This window comes from Chroicocephalus ridibundus, chromosome 1 (genome assembly GCF_963924245.1).
Source record: "Chroicocephalus ridibundus chromosome 1, bChrRid1.1, whole genome shotgun sequence".
Taxonomy (NCBI): Eukaryota; Metazoa; Chordata; class Aves; order Charadriiformes; family Laridae; genus Chroicocephalus; species Chroicocephalus ridibundus.
In genome coordinates, this window is record NC_086284.1 from 216,233,492 (window position 1) to 216,252,428 (window position 18,937).

Consider the following 18,937-nt stretch of genomic DNA (forward strand, 5'->3'; position numbering starts at 1 on the left):
TACTTTAAATATCTAAATAAGGGGTAGATACCGCCCCGTCTGCCTTCTTTGCAACAGGGACCATATCTTGAGGTAAGGCAGGGTAGGCAGTAGGAGCTGGGTGGTGTTTTTTTTGCTCCACAGCTGATCTGGAGACATCCTTAGGCACTGAAGGACATGTCCTCAGAGTCAGTTATGTATAAAAAAAAAGGCAGCTAGCCACGCAGTGTGGCTTCTAAATCCCTGAAGATGACTAGACTCCAAATCCCTACTGTTTTCACAAAGCGGTTTCAGTGGGAGTTGGGCTGTTAGCCACGTGGCATGCTTTCGAGGATCTCACATCATCCATCAGTTACCTGTAAAACCCTGTTACCCCAAGCCTCCTGGAGACACTCCAAGCCTTCTGGGAGCTTAATGAAATTTTGGCTCCTGTGGAGACAAAGTTTCCATTGTTTTGGGTCTAGTTGAAAGCGCCTGTTGGGAAGCATCCGTTCTAACTTGTGCTTTCTGTCACTCAGGTTTTACGCTGCTGAAATCATATGTGGGCTCCAGTTCCTCCATTCAAAGGGCATAATATACAGGTAATTTTACTCTTTAATGTCTAATATGCTAAACCTTTTCTGCTTTCCCTGCAAGCATTGACGGTAACTGAGAGACTGTTGCTTGGATGTACTTACTGGTATTACATTTCTATGCAGATTTCCTTTTTACAGAGTCTGGCTGGTTTATTTCAAAGAGATAGTGTAGAAAAGGCAGTTTTGAGCCTTTTTTGAGAATCCAGTACTATTTCAGTTAACATTAAAACAAGCCCATTGATGCATTTACACTGGGTCACTCATATAGCACCCAGCTTAGGCACCCAGTTTAAGCTTTCCTTGTCATGTATAAGGTCAAGCTAGCCATGAGAAATTTGGTATATCTGCTGTGCTGGTTACCCTGGGACAGTGGTGACAAGCTCAGCTCAAGAAACAACAGGAGGGAGACAGTGATATACCTTATTTTTGGGGTTATTAACAGGTCTGCTGTGCACAGCTCTGTGGTTAGACAGGATTCATCAAAGGGTGGGTGTGAAGAGGATGGGGCCAGACTCTTTTCAGTGGTAGCCAGTGACAGGACAAGGGGCAACAGGCACAAACTGGAAAAAGGGAAATTCTATCTGAACATAAGGAAAAACTTCTTTACATTGAGGGTGCCAGAGCACTGGCACAGGCTGCCCAGAGAGTTGTCGAGTCTCCATCTCTGGAGACATTCAAAACCCACTGGGACGCGTTCCTGTCCAACCTTCTCCAGGTGACCCTGCTTCATCAGGGGGGTTGGACGAGATGATCTCCGAAGGTCCCTTCTAAACCCTACCATTCGTGATTCTGTGATTCATCTCACATACCACCATGAGTCTGAGCTAGCCACCCAAGATTTTCTTGTAGTAAGTAGAGAGGAGTGGGCTTTTTAACGTTCATCAAACCTGTGTTAGAGTGTGTATGAGAAGTGCCCGTTTCTACCAGTGGGCTCCGCAGGGAGCTGGTGGTGAATAGGTGGGACACTGCAGGCAGCTGCACTCAGACAGAAGACTCCTCTCCCAAAGTTACTTAGTCCACAATGCATCAATCTATGAAATCGTGAGGAGAAGTCCTCTGCTGCAAAATTGCCCACTGCAGCTTCCTCTTCACTTCCCTAGGAGCTTCAAAGTTATACATGGATGCTTTGATCTAATGCACAAGTGATGTGCTTCAGACCTATATGAAAGGACAGAAACAAGTTGGGAGCAAGAAGGGCTGCAAAAATCACGCCACATTCTGCTTTCCCATGGCCAAAAGGAGGAACTGAATTTCTGAGGAACTTTAGTCCAGCTCCTCTTTATGTCAGAAGTGAGTTACTACATTGCAGCCTTCTGTAAAAGCAGGAAGCAAATAGCTTATCACAAACAAATGAGAACGCTCACTAAAGCAATGGTGTTTGCGGAAACCAAAATGAGCTTATTTCAATGTTTGTCATGTAGTATGAACATTAGAACAAATGCTAAAAGTGAATGGCTTGTTTGCAATCCACTCTCCCATTAAAACTCAAGCTTTGATTCATATAAACTCGCCTTATTATTCATTATCAGTACTCATGTGGGAGCCATTTATAGTCTTTATTGACCAATGATGGTGTTTGCATAAACATGAGATCAATATCAACGGCATTAAGCGAAGATGATCTCTGGGCTCTCAGCAAGTTTCTGGGTCTAATTATTGTTCTGGATGACTGAAAGGAAACATTTTCTGAAGTGCCCAAAACACTTAGCCACGTCTGTCATTTTTACTCAGGCTTCTCAGAAGAGTTGATTAAAAATATCTGCAGGACATCGTGAGTTTGTGGCAAGACTGTTAATGCTGACATTTTGTTTATAATTCACATTTTTATTTGGAATTGCTACACCAGTGATATGTCAGGGCTTGGGACCTGTTTCGTCATGAAAGGAGAGAGGTGTTTGGAGTCTGGAGCCTTGGGAAACATGGGCATAGTGGGATAACTAGACATTGGGTAGCATGGTGATAGGGAAAAATAGCTCATTCCCAGGAATCAGTGCGGCATTGCTTTGGGTATCAAGTTTTGAGAGAAGAGATTTAACCAGTCCTACTCCTTCTTCCTTTTTTCATTGGAGACAATGACAACGAGGTCAGTTGAGAACTCACGGCCATCAGTATCGCAGTCAGAGCTAACTAAGCACTTAGGAAAGTGAATAGGAATCATTTTTGAAACTACATCACTTGCGATGTCGTAAGAATAATGAATCCAGCTGTTCTGTCTCATGCAGCCACATTTGGAAATGTTGGCTTAAATTCTAATGAATGAGCCGAGGCGTTTTTTTGGCAGAAACTCCAATTCCTGGAGCCAATGAGTTTGAGACTCATCAAAATAATGAAAGTGAACTGTAGGTGATGGGTTTTTTGTTTTGCTTCGATCTACCAGATGAATAAAAGCAGTGTTGGCAGCCAGAGATTGATCTCAATGGTGTAACTAAAATAAGTCATTCCAGCTGGAAATTGTGACAACACGAGTGTCTGCCGCTTGGAAGGCAAATGTCTCGGTTGTCTCTACATTTCTTTTTGATTGATGACTCCCACTTTTTCTTGGGCCATATTCTAGCAGCAATGAACAGTTGCCCCATGACAACAATTTTCTGTGTAGCCACTACGATGTCTCCCACCCTGACTGGGACCCGGCTGAAGAAAGACGAGGAGCTTTGTACAGAGAGGGAGGCTGAACAGCCATCTTCCCTGCGATTGTAGGTGATCATCTCAGGAGCATCACTCATTAGAAATTATCTTCTTTGAGGGAGTCAAAAGCCGTTTCTGAAAAAAAAAAACCCACATTGTAAAGCAGTTCTCATCAGGAGGGTAGCTCTGTAGCAGCCTCTTGGTTAGGACTCTTGCTTGAGATGTGGAAAATGTGTGTAGGCTGCGAATCAGCAGAGGCTGGAAAGGACCAGTTGTATCCTCAGCTGTAGGCACAAGTAAATGTTGCATCTGGGTTGATAGCACGGGACAGGCCGTGCAGGAACGTGGGTGCTCTGAGACCAGGTAACCCAAATTCTACCTCCATCCCAGGTGAAGTGTAACATCACTGTTCCAAACATCTCTTTGAGTCATTATTTCAATGAAAAGCCGAACTTTTAGGTAAGATATAAAAAAATTAACGTAGAAGCCATGCCAGCTTTCCTTCCTTTCTGCCTTTTTTTTCTTTTTTTACATGCTTTTCTCCTCTTTCAAAGGTTGTTCCCACGTGACGACCTCTTTGTTCTCTGTCAATGGCCGTGATTCACCAGCTCACTCGCTTTTATTTCCTTCTCTCTGCATTTCTTTCTTTTTTTCTCTCCGGGCTTTTTTTTCATCCCACAGTATCTCAGAGGCTGAAACCTCTGACAACAGCTTGGCAGTTGTGTGCGAAGGGCTTTGTAAATCCCCAGGGCTCAGGTAGCGCAGCCCAACAGTGGAAGGTGGTGGGTGTTCTGCTGATGTCTGGGATTATTCTGACCCTCTGCAAGCCATTCAGGGCTTGCGGGTCCTTACCTCTTCCAACATTTGTAGAACCTGCACTGGGAGGGAGATCTGGCAGCAGCTTCAGAGAAAGTACAGAGACTCCCAGGGAAGGAGAAAGTGAGCATTAGCTGGTCCCGTCTTGCTCACCTTCTCCAAGCTGTGTTAGGGCAGAAGCTCCAGCTGGCACAATGCCCTTTTTAGCTTCACTACTCTGCAGCCTCAAAGGAGGCAGCTTTTAGAAGATGTCTTCTGTAGTCTTCTCCAGCAAATGAATCTGTGCTGCACCAGGAGGAATGAAGAAGAGGGATATTGAAGTCCAAGAGAGCAGCTCCTCATTCAGCCCGCAGCCTTTCTTTGTAGGCACATGTAGGCACTGCATAGATGCAAATAGCAAGTTAATAAGCATGACCTGTTAAAATAACGTGTGTGGCTCTGTAACACTTTAAAGGAGGGGTTTCCTTCTCTTCCTCCGCAGAGACTTGAAGCTAGACAACGTCCTCTTGGACAATGAGGGGCACATCAAAATTGCTGACTTTGGGATGTGCAAGGAAAACATGTTTGGAGATGCAAAGACAAGCACTTTCTGTGGGACTCCTGACTATATTGCTCCTGAGGTAGGTGTGTCATCCAGGGAGAACAACAAGCTGCTGTGGGACAGAGAACATGTCTTAAGACATAACTGTTGGTCAGTGGTGGAGGGTGCAAAGAGTAATAACCTGCTTTGAGCAGTTCCAGCCTAGAAACTGGATTTCAGTTTGACTCGGAGTCTACGTTCCTGTCTGGCATTGCATATTTTTGTGGCTAATTAATTTGGGCATTGCATATTTTTGTGGCTAATTAATTTTTTGTGCAAATGGGCCTGGGAAGCAAGTGGTGCTTGGCTTAACCAAGAAACAGAATGCTTACCATTAATCCAGTTTGAGTCATGGCAGAAGAAGCTCCGAGAGGTAGGTCCTGCAATTCAGGGACAGAAACAGCACGAGGAATGGGAAGCATGTTCCCTAGATAATTACAAGTAGGCTTCCATGTCTGAATGATCTCCTTAATAGCTAGTGGGGAGCTATGGCCACTTTTAAGGGACGGTGTTCAACACAACCTAAGAGACAAAACAGAGACAGGTGGGACAAAATGCCCACGTGGAGCTGATTCTCCCTCCTCATTGATGACTTTTATATAGAGAAGAGAGGCTGGGTCCACAATACAGCAGAAATTTGAGTTCACTTTCCCTTTGGGATGTCCTCTGATGCTTGAATAGGGATGGTACCCATAAGTTTTGACTTCTCTCTTACTCATATAGATTCTTAGCAGGCTGCAAACGCAGCCTGCATCACGAGCGTCCTCCCAGAGCTGTAAAAGGCACTATATGCTCTGAAAAGGCTCTGCCATCAGAGGCATAACCTGAAAACTGAGCACAGGCATGAAGGTCTGTCTAGATGTAAAAAACAACAAATAGCTGCTTGTGAAAGGGATGGAGATGCTGGGAGACATAAACATGAGAGTGGCCATGCATCCCGATTTTTCCCCTCTAAATGCCAGCAGTCAGAGGAGAGGTGTTGCTGTCTACAGGACAACTGGGAGCCGACCTGCTAACTGTGGGCTCTGGACAACCTGCTTCTCTGCTTTGGCTGTGTACAGTGCGAGAGCACCTCATGTCACTGCATGAATCCATCCCTGGAGGACACGCCTCCACAAATTGCCTCCTGGTGAGAGAGGCTTTGAAATTAGAGATGATGGAGTTGTATAGGGGGAGGCTGTGCTTGAGTTAACAAGGGCAAAGCAGAGCTTATAGCTCACGTTAAGGTCCTGTTCTGTCCCCTTGACTGAGGAAGGCTGGGGCTTGCATGGAGACAGTCTCCAAGCTCCATGAAAAAATATACCAACAGTTCCTCTTCTCCTTCTGCAGTTGATATCTACTGATACTTGATGGAGAAAAGCTGAACCTGGCCTCCATGAACCCATGCAATAAAACTGGGTGGTCACAGACACCAGACTTCAGCTTGCCCATAGCAAGAGCTTTTGCCCTTCCCCTTATTTCTTACCGTTTTTTTCCCAGACAGAAACTTTTTCCTTTTTTCTTTTTTTTTTCTACTAAATTTAGATATTTTGGACTAGATCCCTCCAGAAAAGAGAAAGCTCCTTTAATCTGGTGACTTCACGCAATGATAGATCTTACTATGGAGAGACTTTGACTAATTAGGTGGCAAATTGGGGACAAAGAAAACATTTTACAGCTCAGAGCAGAGACTACGAGTCGTCCATGCATCATGTCCAACATCACTCTGAAATCCATTGATTTGCCTTTCAGGATCCCATTTCCTGATTTTAGTGTTTTCATGATGGATATTGGTACTTTCCAAATAGCTTTTAAAGCTTTTGGTTTTTGCCCCTCCACTATAATTCATTGATCTTTTACTGTGCACCAAGGGCCCGATTCTGATCTCTGTTACACCACTGCTGACACAAAGGCTGGTCTCTTCAAATCAGTTGGATTTGTATTGCCTAAGAGCAGGTGTAAGTGTGCTCTGCAATCAAGCTGTAATTGTCTTTTATTACATTTCAATATGCTTTTATTTTAACAACAACGAAAAAAGATATTTTCTGATCCTAAAAAAAAAAGAGACCCAAGTGATAATCCATTATCTGTGATTTTACTTCATAGAAAAGAGAAAGGCTGAAATAGCTCAGAGTTTTATTTCTGCACCGTCATTTATTTTAGAGATTCAATGAGTGCATATAAAACATTTTACCTCTAAATTGAAAGCACTGCTAGAGTTTATGGATCACCTCTCCCGCCAGAGGCAGAAGCACTGGACTTTTTGTCAGTATTTCAATGCAGCTGGTAGCACTGTAATTTGTTACAGACCCAGCACCTTGGCTACAACCGTGCAAATAACGGGGCTTGAGGTCAGTAGACAAGCAATTTTTTAATTTCAGAAAATATTTGCCAAAAAAAAAAAAGGACTTAACCTGAAATGAAATTGCTGAGTTTATTTATTTTTTTCCAGAGAATTGCAAAGCTAATAAATCTTTTCTTTGACTGCCACAAAACATTTAATTTCAATTTCCAGGCATTTTATACTTTAAAAGGTAAAGCCTTATAAAAATAATGTGTCTTTTCAGGAGGAAAGGTTGGGATGATTTTGTTTATAAGTGATCCAGAAGACATTGCTGATTCTTTTTTTTTGTTGTTGTTCTGAGTGAAACACATTGTATATATTGCATCTTATATTCAAATAGCTTTTTTTGTAATTTTTGAGTCTCCTCTTTCGATGATTTTGGAGACAGCTGTGTTAGTCATGAGGACTCTACATCAGCTTGGGTTTAGACTTCTGATATTAAGGTTCTGTGTTGCTCGATGGTACAGGTACATCAGAGGGAGATACTTCTCACCTAATGTGAGAAAATTAACCTAAAAATGAAGCATTAGATGGCATTTTATAGTGTTGTAGAAGGACAAGCATCCCAGAAGATAATTCATCCCTTCCTATCTAAATCAGTTAAATTAGTGTTTTCCATCCATTGACTATAGAGAGACTCTGGATAACTAAATTAATAAGACACATAACTTTTAGGCAATAAGATGAATCTGGGCCCAAGCAATGAAGACAATGTATGAAAACAGTCAAGAAATTACTCACCCACTTCCACTGTACCTCTGAGCCAGTGGTAAAGATCACCTCTCTAAATCATAATTTTTCAACTATTGGCAGTTTCACATGTACTGATCTGGGTAGTTGTTTTCCCTTTTTCTGGAGTTGTTTTCTCCAGGGCTTGTCATTGATACCTACACCATACCTATAGTATAGGGTATCATGTTGCAACCAAGCTGTGGGCTCAAGAGTAAAGATTGTGCCTTAAAATGAACGATTCCCCTCTCCAGCTCTAAAATCCTGATAAGTATCCTAGACATCATAGTCATCACATGTACCATCTGCAATGTAAATATTTGTATGTGAGCAAGTTGTCTATGCTTCTTGATAACCAAAGGAGAAAAATAGGAGGTTGTATTTTACAGCAAGTAGATATTTAGCTGGATGTCTAAAATTGGACTATTTCTCTTCCTTGACTATAAAAGGAGCTAACAGTAACTGGTTCAGCTCTTGGTATCTCTATGACAGATATCTAAAGGCAAGGGAGATTAATTTTTCTTCCGCGGAGGGGATGTGTGAGAACTTGATAGTGTCTGGCCAAGTTTGTAGGGGAAGAAAAGGCCACATCCTTTCATAGGGGAGGTCGTCACACCAGCCACCCCGCCCTGGCCCCCACACATTGGATGTAGCCTTCACTTTATAGTTGACACAGAAAGGCACAAGACAAATTCCTGTTCCTCTGTCTATAACTCAGTTGGTCTTAAGAGGACAGATCAGCAACCACTTCTCTCATGTTGCTGGGAGACATTCACACAATTTCTATGGACTGATAGTCCTAAAGTACCCTTACACTGCAACACCTGTAATTTTAAAATCCAGCTTGTGTGAGTTAAATCAGTCCCCAAATGCTAATGCTTAACCATTTGTCTTCCTGGACTTCACAAGCCTGATTTGAACCCTTGGGATAACTTGGAGAAGAGGCAAAAGATGACTTGCCTCCCTTTTTATGTTTGAGATCTCTCTGGTAGCCACAGATTTGTTCAAATAACTGAAGGGTTACTTGCAACCTGTTAGCTGTAGTGTGAAGGGCTGTTTGGGCATCCAGGTGTGGCTGTGACTTGGAGCCCTTGGCAAGCACCTCTGCTATCCCTCTCAGTGCAAAGCAGCAGTTGAAAGGTCAGGGTCTGGCCACCCTTCTGAAGTTGAAATACTCACGTCAGACATTTTGCATCTGTCTTTGTCACTCCTCCCTTTGGGCAGATATTGCTGGGGCAGAAGTACAACACCTCTGTTGACTGGTGGTCCTTTGGTGTCCTCCTGTATGAGATGCTTATTGGCCAATCGCCTTTCCATGGCCAAGACGAAGAGGAGCTTTTCCAGTCTATCCGTATGGATAACCCGTTCTACCCTCGCTGGCTTGACAAGGATGCAAAGGACATTTTGGTGAAGGTAAGAATTACCACGCATCAAACGAAAGTCTCTTTGCCAGAACTGTCATCTTTGATTTGTACATCTTCAGATGTTGTTCAGAGAAACAAATGTAGTCTGTTAGGACCAGAAAGAGTCACTTTCTTGTCTGTGGACCCCAAAGAACACCTGACCTAAGTCATAAGGCCATCTTTGTGTCTTCTTTCTCCTGAGCTTCGATGATGGCTCCTCACATCTAGTAAATAGGATCGCAGGATATCAGATACCAGCAGAGATCAGTTTATTTGCAGAGCAGTCTTTTAGGTGTAAGGCATGTTAACTCCTGAAAAAGATATTCTGCCAGGCTTCAAACTAAGGGTTACAGTGACTTCCTTGGAAATTGTGGGTTTGAAGCAGTTCTGGTGCCTCCGAGGTATGAGGACATCAGGTAGACTGCTTTGGTGTTCAGCTTGATTTTCATGAGAGTATATTTTACATCTTTGCACTAAGCTAAAGAGCAGGTTAACAAAGGCTGAGCTGTGTCCTGAAGTGGCAGAGCCCACTGAAATCAGTAACACCATATCATCTGGATTTTTTGGCCCTTTTAATCTCCTACACAGTGTCCTTTGTGAGTGGAGCACTCTTCTGTTTCCCTCTAATGGACATCCTCCTTGTCTTTTAGGTTCCCTTCCATCAATACACCAAGTTTATCATTGCCTCCTTCTCAGCCCCATGTCATTTAGCATTGTAGCATTTCTGGTTTGGGATGCAAATTATTCTGGAATTGCAAGATAAAAATGCAATGAAGTCACAACCAGTCTGACAAGTTGCCTCCCCTTAGTTGGGCTGTGGACTGATGTTGAACGTGAACTAGGCATTTTAACTCGAGATGAAGCATGGTCAGGGAGCACGTACAGAGGCTGATGTAACATAACTTGTTCATCACAGGATTTTGGTCATATTTGACTGACAGTCCCTACCTTGACTTTTGCATTTACAAAACGACAGGACAGCATACAGCATTCCTCTGCAAAAACAATGGAGAACAGGAGATTATTTTGGCACGTGTGCTGTGCGCAACAGTGCTCAGATATTTAGGTATCATGATAAAATGATAATAATGAAAACAATCAAAAGCAGTTGTTCGGGAAGACATACTATAGTAAACAGATTTTGAATGTCTATTTCTGGGACATATGCTGCCATCTTTCTGCACAAACAGCCTGTACTTCTGTCAGGACTAGAGATAGTAATCATCTTTATGCCTTTGCACCTAAGATGTCTATTTTTATCTATTAATTAGACCAGGCTGGATGAGGCTTTGAGCGACCTGGTCTAGTGGGAGGTGTCCCTGCCCATGGCATAGGGATTGGAACTAGATGATCTTTAAGGTCCCTTCCAACCCAAACCATTCTATGATTCTATGATTCTATTATTCTATGAATTACAAAGGGTCAAATACAGACACTGCAGTTGTCCAAAGGTATAGGAGACGAATGCAACTCCTCATAGGCTAGGCTAGTATTTTCATAAATTATGCTTATATTTCAACGGTAAAAAAACTCCTGGTAACAAGAAATTGTCCAGACAAAAGCTTCCAAGTGTGATCCAAATATTTCACCCGTGTAGTTACATATTCGCATGCTCAGACACGTATGTTGTTGCTGCTGTATCAATTTGTCCTCTCTGTCCTGCAAAGGAAAAACATGGTCAAGGTCTCTCAGTTTTGGCCTATTAGGCTAAGAATGCAAACTGGTTCCCCACTCAGAAGTGTTGTAATTTAGAAGAGTCTTCACACTCTCACCAACCACGCTTGAGTTTGAAGTCTGAGACCATATCTGGCAGGACTGTCCTAATGAATATACTGTTATTGATAAAAGACTAAGGCATTTATCTTTCTTCAACATTCTAGCTTTTTGTGAGAGAACCTGAAAGAAGACTGGGAGCAAGAGGGAACATCCGCCAGCATGCCTTTTTCAGAGAAATAAACTGGGAGGCTTTAGAAGAAAGAAGGATGGAGCCTCCTTTCAAACCGAGGGTGGTAAGGATGCATCTTCTTTCATTTCCACCCATCTCATGTCTTTCTGTTCCTGAATCATTCATTCCCTAATTATTTAAACCCTTCAGCTATCAATAAATCAAAGCCAGGACCCACAGTAATGCTGTAAACCCATTTATTTAGGGGCACTGTCCAAAATCTTCAGACATGGGTCTTTAATGTCAGAGACCTCAAAGCCTGTTTAGATTCACAGAGTCAGCACTTTAAAGGTGGATAAACGTCTACTTCATGTTGGAACTAACAGTTTTAGGCACCAAGTTAAGGATTTCATAACACCCTCAAACTTTTAGGGTTATCTTCTGGACTTGCTCAGCACATGCAACTTCTCCGTCTGAAAGTAGATGGAGGACTTTGGTGTTGGGCAGTCAGAATGGAAAGTGTTTACTCTTACTTAAATGTCCAAATGCAGATTAAATTGTTCACGGGCTCTCTGGTATGTTGTGTACACCAGATACAAGCAGCTGGAACCATCTACAGTCTGGATCTGTCTCAGCATCCAGTCATTGTAAAGATAATTGTGAACTATGCACCTCTATCGGTTGGGCTGCCTGGCTTGGTCATCATGACTACTCCTTTCTGATGGCTATAAGCCCAGGTCTGGCATGCCCACACCTGAGAAACCATAAATTACTCATCACTTTCTCAGTTACCATAGCAGGGGTCTGGACGGAACTTAAAACACTTTCCCTTAACCACGTAAGTGCAACCCATTCTGTAGTGATTATCTCTCATTGCACTGCAGAAGATAAGGAAGGACAAGCAGTTCAGGTAACCGGGTGGTTGGCTAAGTCAGGATAGTCCTGACTGTTACTAACAGTCCTATTAAATGATTAAAGTCCTATTAATAACAATAATATAATTTAATTTGGTAAGTGCATCATACTTCCATTTTACAGTCCTTCACAAGTTTTATTTAATTGATGGATCCAGTCCTCTGTGTTACAAAGCTGTAACATCCCTGCCTGGCAGAATCCATGGACCACAGGCTCAGTGCCTTCTACATAATATTTATTCCCATTACTACTTCGATAGGATGGTAATAAGCAAGCAATTAGCACTGGTTGGTGGATATTAAGAGCTCAGACAGAACTTCACTGCAGTTTGACATGTTACTGTGCATCGTTTGGGCTGGAGTAAGTAATCATTGTGCAAAAAGCCAGAACAGATGCATTGTGGGTTCCCTGGCTGAGCTGAGCTTGTTCCCAACTGGTTGAGCTGAGCCTGATAGGGCCAGTAGTGTTATCATGAAGAACAGAATATTAGTGGTTTGATGTATTTTTTTTTCCTTTTCTTGAAGAAATCTCCGAGTGACTGTAGCAACTTCGACAAGGAATTTCTAAATGAAAAACCTAGACTGTCCTGTGCCGACAGAGCACTGATTAACAGCATGGACCAAAATATGTTCAGCAACTTTTCTTTCGTGAACCCTAAAATGGAGAAAATATTTTCCTGAGGTCTGCCTTACTGAAGGAATTCTCTGTAATGGTTTGAGTAACACTTTGCCAACTGAAGACTGTGTATGGTTATTGTTATCAAGAACCCTCCAGAAAAACACCTTGATGAAAGTTTGTACCGTGCCTCTGGTTTCTATGTAAGAAAAAACACAAGTATATTTGAGCTTCTGGTGACGTTAGTGCCCATTTCTGCAATTCTCACCTAGCCCACCTCCTTCTGAAGGACAAGTGGTTTGCTCAAGGCCTGGGGACATCTGGGAAGACTTCAGGCTGGATGCTTAGGTGACCTCCACTCGTTCATGTGCAGAATTGCGCATGTGTGCTCAGGAGTTTTGAAGAAGCAATTTAACTCCCTACACACTTTAAAAATAATGTTCACAGGAGGTAGGATTCAATTTTGGAACTGGGACAAAGAGACTTTGCAGGTGCCCATTCCAGCGTTCGTACATCTCAAACACAGGCACTGGAGCTAAGGACTCAAACCCGAAGGAGGATTGTTGCCACGGTGTCAAGATCAATACAGAAAACCAGTGGTTTACACTTAGCACTTGAGCAGGAAGGATGGGAAGTTGCAGACCAGCAGAAAGCCTCAAGAACCCCTGTTCTAAAGCTTTAACTGTCCTCGCACACGCATCCTAAAACTGCATGAGAAAGGTGGAAGAGGTTTACTCCAGCCATTGTTTAAGCATCATAAAACTGGCCTTCCAGTCACAGCATTGTCATATTTTACTTGAAAGGTTGTAATCAGTCCTTGCAAAGGCTGATATACTTTCTTTGGCATGCATGGTGGACATAGGTCAACATGCTGCACCCAACAGTCACAGGGCAGGACAGCACATCAGGTGAGGTCTCCTTCACCTCGTGACATTTTGCTGTGTGTTCTATCCCTTTGCAGTCTGTGGAAATGTAGATGGGTTAAAAAAAAGTCTTTTCTGTGATCCTTTCGTGGTGAGATCATTTTAAATAAAGATGCACTGTTTTCTGAGGTTGGAGAGAAGTACAACCTCCTGGTTACTGCTTGTTACTGAGATACAACCTCCTGGTTACTGCTTGTCACTGAGATGCCAGTTAAATGCTGGCTCAAAATTAAGTCAAAGCCCAAATAGGGGATTCTGGAATAGCTTAGACTTAGGCAGTCACCCAAGTTGGTGTTAGGCTCTAACTGAAGTGTATACATTTGGAGCTTCATTGCATCAACCCCTCCAGTCCCCAGAGAAAAGAAGCTCTAGAGGGTGAGTCATCCCAAAATTAGATTGCCTTCAGAGGTGCCTTTCTGGCTCTGCTGGACCAGGTTGTCAACTGGGACCTCCCAACAGAACGAGCGCAGCCTTGCATGCAGTGCTGGGATAACGCTGGCCGTTACTGCAGGCACCGAATCCTGCAGGACCAAGAGCAGAAGTGCTAATGTCGATGAGAAAAGCGGAGCGCCCTGAAAAAGTTTTCAGTCCAGTGACTCTCATGAAATCCTTGTTTGTGCTGTATGAAACGCAGGGGGCATCTGTGCTCACAGTTTGTGCAGCTGCTCATCATGTTTAATTGGAGTGGTTAGCATGAATTTTTTTAAATGCCAGTGCTGTTTGTACAGTTTAATAAAATGTTGTGTACAATGGGAAAATGGGCATTGAAGTGATTAAATGGGGGCAAAGAACAGAGGTGCTTAGAAAAAGCCATTAAAATGGCTTTGCGCTTTCTAGGGGATGTTCCCCATGTGAATTTCAACCCATAAATACACAGGATCAGCAAGCATTTGCACAACTAACTACTCCACAGACCAGTATCTAAAGAAAAGGATTTGGTGCTATGCAAAGGTATCCAAGAAAGTAAAATGTTCCTTTTCACCACCAGGAGCTGACATGGCTGTAAATGGGGTCTGTTATCTCAAAGGGGTCACAGAGACAGATGTGCAGAGGTCGTTACTATTAGAAGGCGATTGAGGTCACCTTCCTTTGACACCTGAATGGGGCTGGAGCAGATGAGTCCTGGGAGGGCCCGACTCTCCACATGCTATGGATGGAGCCTGGATGGCCTCATCCAGACTGGAGACTGCATTTCTAATCATTTGAAGATTGGCATTATCCCACTCTAAATGACTGTTAAGGGGTGTTTTCTTTGCAACGGCACAGTGGTTTGTGTTTGACACCAATGCAGGGACACAAGAAGAGTGTAGACTAAGGAAGTCGGGTGCTGAATCACCCCTTGTGGTTAAGTAACTGAAGAGCAACAGGGTTTAACATCTCTCTGACCAGAGGCAGGGCCCTCTGCACTCCAGTTGTGGTCCCGTATAGCTAAAGCAGACAAATGGAAGAGTAACTGCTAAAGCAGAGATGGTGTTAGGCTTACTGTTGGGCTTTTGATGCAAACCACAAGAATTGCCTGCTTCTCACTGCAAGGTATCTTCGGCTTAAAAAACAAAGAAACCCATTGAGGATGGGGGGAGGGAGCCAGGGAGAGGTGGGTACGAGCCACCACGAACGTGTGCGCCGTGTGTCTCACGAATGCCACAGCCTGAAAACCCTCCCAGCTGTGCCTGTGGTGTGTGAAGAGTGACGTGGTAAGCAGCAAACGTTTTCCTGTGGTGGCAGCGATTGAGAGATAGGAGTTGGTGAGGGCTGAAAGCCAAACACCCGCACGGAAATGAGCACCAGCCCAGATACTCAGAGAGATGCCCATTTGCCTTGACTAAACCTGGTGCCTCCATACCCATCTTTTTTTACCCTCCTCCACAAAATGTTCATTTTATGACATAGTAGATGGGGCTTGCCAGGTTTGGTTATTCATTCGCTGGTGGCCCAATCCTGTTCTAGAGCCCCGTGGGATCACAACACTGCTGTAGGAGCATGGCATCTGCAAGCATCAGGGTCTGACCTGCAGCACCACCTGCTTCAGCTCAAGTTTTGGGAGTCCTCACCACCCAACTGCTCTTTCTCCAGTCTGGCTGCTTCACTCAACAAATGCACAAATTCCTACTCGTTGGCATTCACCAAACCAAACCTTGATAGAGAGATATCGAGGTGCTGGAGCGAGTGCAGAGGAGGGCAACGAAGCTGGTGAAGGGCCTGGAGAATAAATCTTATGAGGAGCGATTGAAGGAGCTGGGACTGTTTAGTTTGAGGAAGAGAAGGCTGAGGGGAGACCTCATCGCTCTCTACAACTACTTGAAAGGACATTGTAGAGAGGTTGGTGCTGGTCTCTTCTCACAGGTAATTAGCGATAGAACAAGAGGGAATGGCTTCAAGCTGCAGCAGGGTAGGTTTAGGCTGGACATTAGGAAAAAATTCTTCACGGAAAGAGTGGTCAGAGTCACCATTCCTGGATGTGTTTAAGACTCGTTTAGATGTGGTGTTACGGGATATGGTGTAAGGGAGAACTTTGTAGAGTGGAGTTGATGGTTGGACTCGATGACCCCAAGGGTCTTTTCCAACCTAAATGATTGTATGATTCTATGATTCTATGAGTGGGAGTCACAAGTGAATGACAGCCCTGATTTCAGCCCTCCTGCAAAAACATCCCAAGTTGCTTTCTAGAGGAGGTTGGTTGGTCTCACAGCTCCTCAGCCTGCAGCCCAGGGGTATGGTTGCCTCACAGAAACACAGAATCACAGAATCATGGAATGGTAGGGGTTGGAAGGGACCTCTGGAGATCATCTAGTCCAACCCCTCTGCCAGAGCAGCGTCACCTAGAGCAGGTTGCACAGGAACGCGTCCAGGAGGGTTTGGAATGTCTCCAGAGACGGAGACTCCACCACCTCTCTGGGAAACCTGTGCCGATGCTCTGCCGTCCTCAGGGTAAAGAAGTTCCTCCTCATGTTTAGGTGGAACTTCCTATGTTCAAGTTTGTGCCCGTTACCCCTTGTCCTGTCACTGGGCACCCCTGAAAAGAGCCTGGCCCCATCCTCCTGACACCCACCCTTTAAGTATTTATAAGCGTTGGTAAGATCCCCCCTCAGTCGTCTTTTTTCCAGACTGAAGAGACCCAAATCCCTCAGCCTTTCTTCATAAGAGAGGTGTTCCAGTCCCTCTCCCACAGGGAAAACCAAGCTCCATCCTGCACCCCTACATTGTCTTTGCCGCCCATGCAGAAAGGAAAGGCAACTTTGCCCAGTGGTTACCAGGCACGTCTTGCAGTGGAAAGGTATCACCAAAAATCCCTGTCTGACAGTACAGTTCCAAATAGTGTGTCCTCCAAGTAGGTCTGATCCTGCCTTTGCTATTGGATCTGTACCTTAGACACCTAAAACCCAAGCAAGAGATCACAGCTGGGACCTAAACTGCTCTCTCATTCCAAGATATGGCAGCTTAGCCTAGTGTATCACCTACAGCAGCTAAGATCATAATCAATATGTGCCCCAAAGCGTGCCTTGCGGTGTTTTGAAGCCAGCAGAGGTCTCAGCGCAGACCACAGGAAGCTTTTCTACCTTCCTTACTAAGAATTGTTGTCTTTGCTGTATCACAGCAGCCAAGACAGCACATGCCGAGCTGGTGAAATGCAGGAATTAATGTATTTCTGGCACTTCTGTAACTGGCACTGGTGACTGTACCTGACATCATGGGGTCTATTCTACTGTTTGGTAAAAGGCGCGATGGAGTCCTTTGTCCTTTATATTAGCTTAATGTTTATATACACAGGGATATGATATAATTGAAAAATAAAAGGAAAGTGAAACAAAGAAAAAGCATCTTCTGTTCTCCCACACTAAAGCAGCAATAACCAGAGAGGCACAAAGCACAGTATTTATCATCTTTTGACAACTGTCTTTGCTCTCAGTCTCCACAAGGACATTCAGTTTAATTTTGAATCTGAGGATCTGGTGAGTCAAAAATCCAAAGCAAAGCTCTGCCAGAAATCTTTGTCTACCTCCATGAAAATGGTGCAGAAGATCATTGCAAACCCTTAACTTCTTTTGAGATGGTCAACAAGGCCTCGCTGAGCTGATCTCTCAGTGGGGTTGAACTATAAATATTCAACACAACTTTGCAGAGAGACATGTCTTATGGTAAAGATGATCCTGTGGTTAAGGTGCTACTGAGTCTTTGTTGACCTAGATTCATTTCCAAGTTCTACTGTACATACCTCCTGTGGCCTGGTGCAAGCTATCTTGCTAGGCTTTGACTTTTCTTCCTCTGAATGGATGTAGTTCATACTCTTTTGCTTTAAGTTGTTCAGAACAGAGGCTCATGGGATGGAATTCAAGCTCAAGTAACCAGTATTGTCTAAAAGTATGTAATCTTTAAAGTTCATAAAAATTGAACTAGCTGCATCCAAAGCGATCATCTATATTTCCTCTATTATCAGTGGAAAGGGTCTAAGAGTGATTCATCCCATTCTAAGACACATAATCAGAGCTGTCCACTGAACTTTCTCTCCCTCCACTTTCTAGAAAAGTAGGCAAGTGCTGCCCTGTGTGTGTTTGTGCCTCACCTTGTGCATCACTTTGGGGTTCCGTGGGCCCTTACTCTCATGTAGATATAGTAGTGCCATTGTATAAATAAGGAGAATGTAAAAATTGCCTCAGCCGGCTGTGAATGAGGCTTGGTTCTCCCAGGACTGGTGCTGCATGACTATGCTGTGAGTGTCACAGTACTCGGGTCTCTGTTGTGGCATCCTGGCTTGGTAACTAGAGCTAGGAACGGTCAAGGGGTCAGTCCACCTCACTGTCCACCTAGCTAGTCTAGACTTCATCACTTTGTCTATAAGACTATTATGGACTATGTTGAAAGCTTTGCTAAACTCAAGATAAACAACATCAGCTGCTCTCCATTCTTTCACCGAGCTAATAATTTCATTGTAGAACTCTTTTATGCAAGTTGGTCAGATGTGATAACCCCTCCATAAATCCGTGCTGACTACTCCTAATCACCTTCTTACCCATAACAAGTTTGGAAATTGCTTCCCAGAGGATTTTCTCCCTCAGCTTCTCAGGGATGGAGGTGAGGCTTACCAGCCTGTAGACCCCTTAGCCTCCTTCTTGCCCTCCTTGAAAATACGGGTGACATTTGTTTTTTTCTATTCTGCACTCCAGTTGAAGACCAGGCTCATGGTATAGGTCTTAATAACTTCAAAAACAAAAAGCTCCTGCCTATCTGTCTGTGTGGCTGGATATAGCCCGGTTGTAGTCTGCCTGCAGCTTAGCTTAGAAACCCCCAGCTACTAAACCACAGACATTTCCCACAGTCTGTTGCCGTAAAGAAGCTGAAGACCTTTTAGGAGTATTTGGTAAGGTCCTGGGACAGCCACTGGTGGGTTGGGATCTAGCAAGGCTCTGCCCATATGTGGCTTCCCAGAACAGAGCCTGGGTCCATCCTAATATGGTGGGTGTGCTTGGGCTCTCCAGCTTCAGTGCAACTCAACCTGCAACTGTACCCAAGGGTGGTGGGTAGAGTGATGCACTGGTCATTAAAGCCATCCAGAGCCCCACCGTAACTGATA

At 43.9% G+C, this 18,937-nt stretch overlaps 1 protein-coding gene across 2 annotated transcripts in view; it reads left to right on the top strand.

The window, feature by feature from the left end:
• PRKCQ (protein kinase C theta) overlaps positions 1 to 14,303 on the top strand; it is a 69,918-nt gene extending 55,615 nt beyond the window's left edge. For both annotated transcript variants that reach the window (XM_063323672.1, XM_063323671.1), the window contains exons 15-19: positions 498 to 560; positions 4,477 to 4,615; positions 8,852 to 9,040; positions 10,911 to 11,039; positions 12,355 to 14,303. In XM_063323672.1, the coding sequence (XP_063179742.1) occupies positions 498 to 560; positions 4,477 to 4,615; positions 8,852 to 9,040; positions 10,911 to 11,039; positions 12,355 to 12,510 (676 nt within the window). In that variant the 3' untranslated portion in view covers positions 12,511 to 14,303. The remainder of the gene's footprint in view (positions 1 to 497; positions 561 to 4,476; positions 4,616 to 8,851; positions 9,041 to 10,910; positions 11,040 to 12,354) is intronic.
• Positions 14,304 to 18,937: the final 4,634 nt, after the last annotated feature.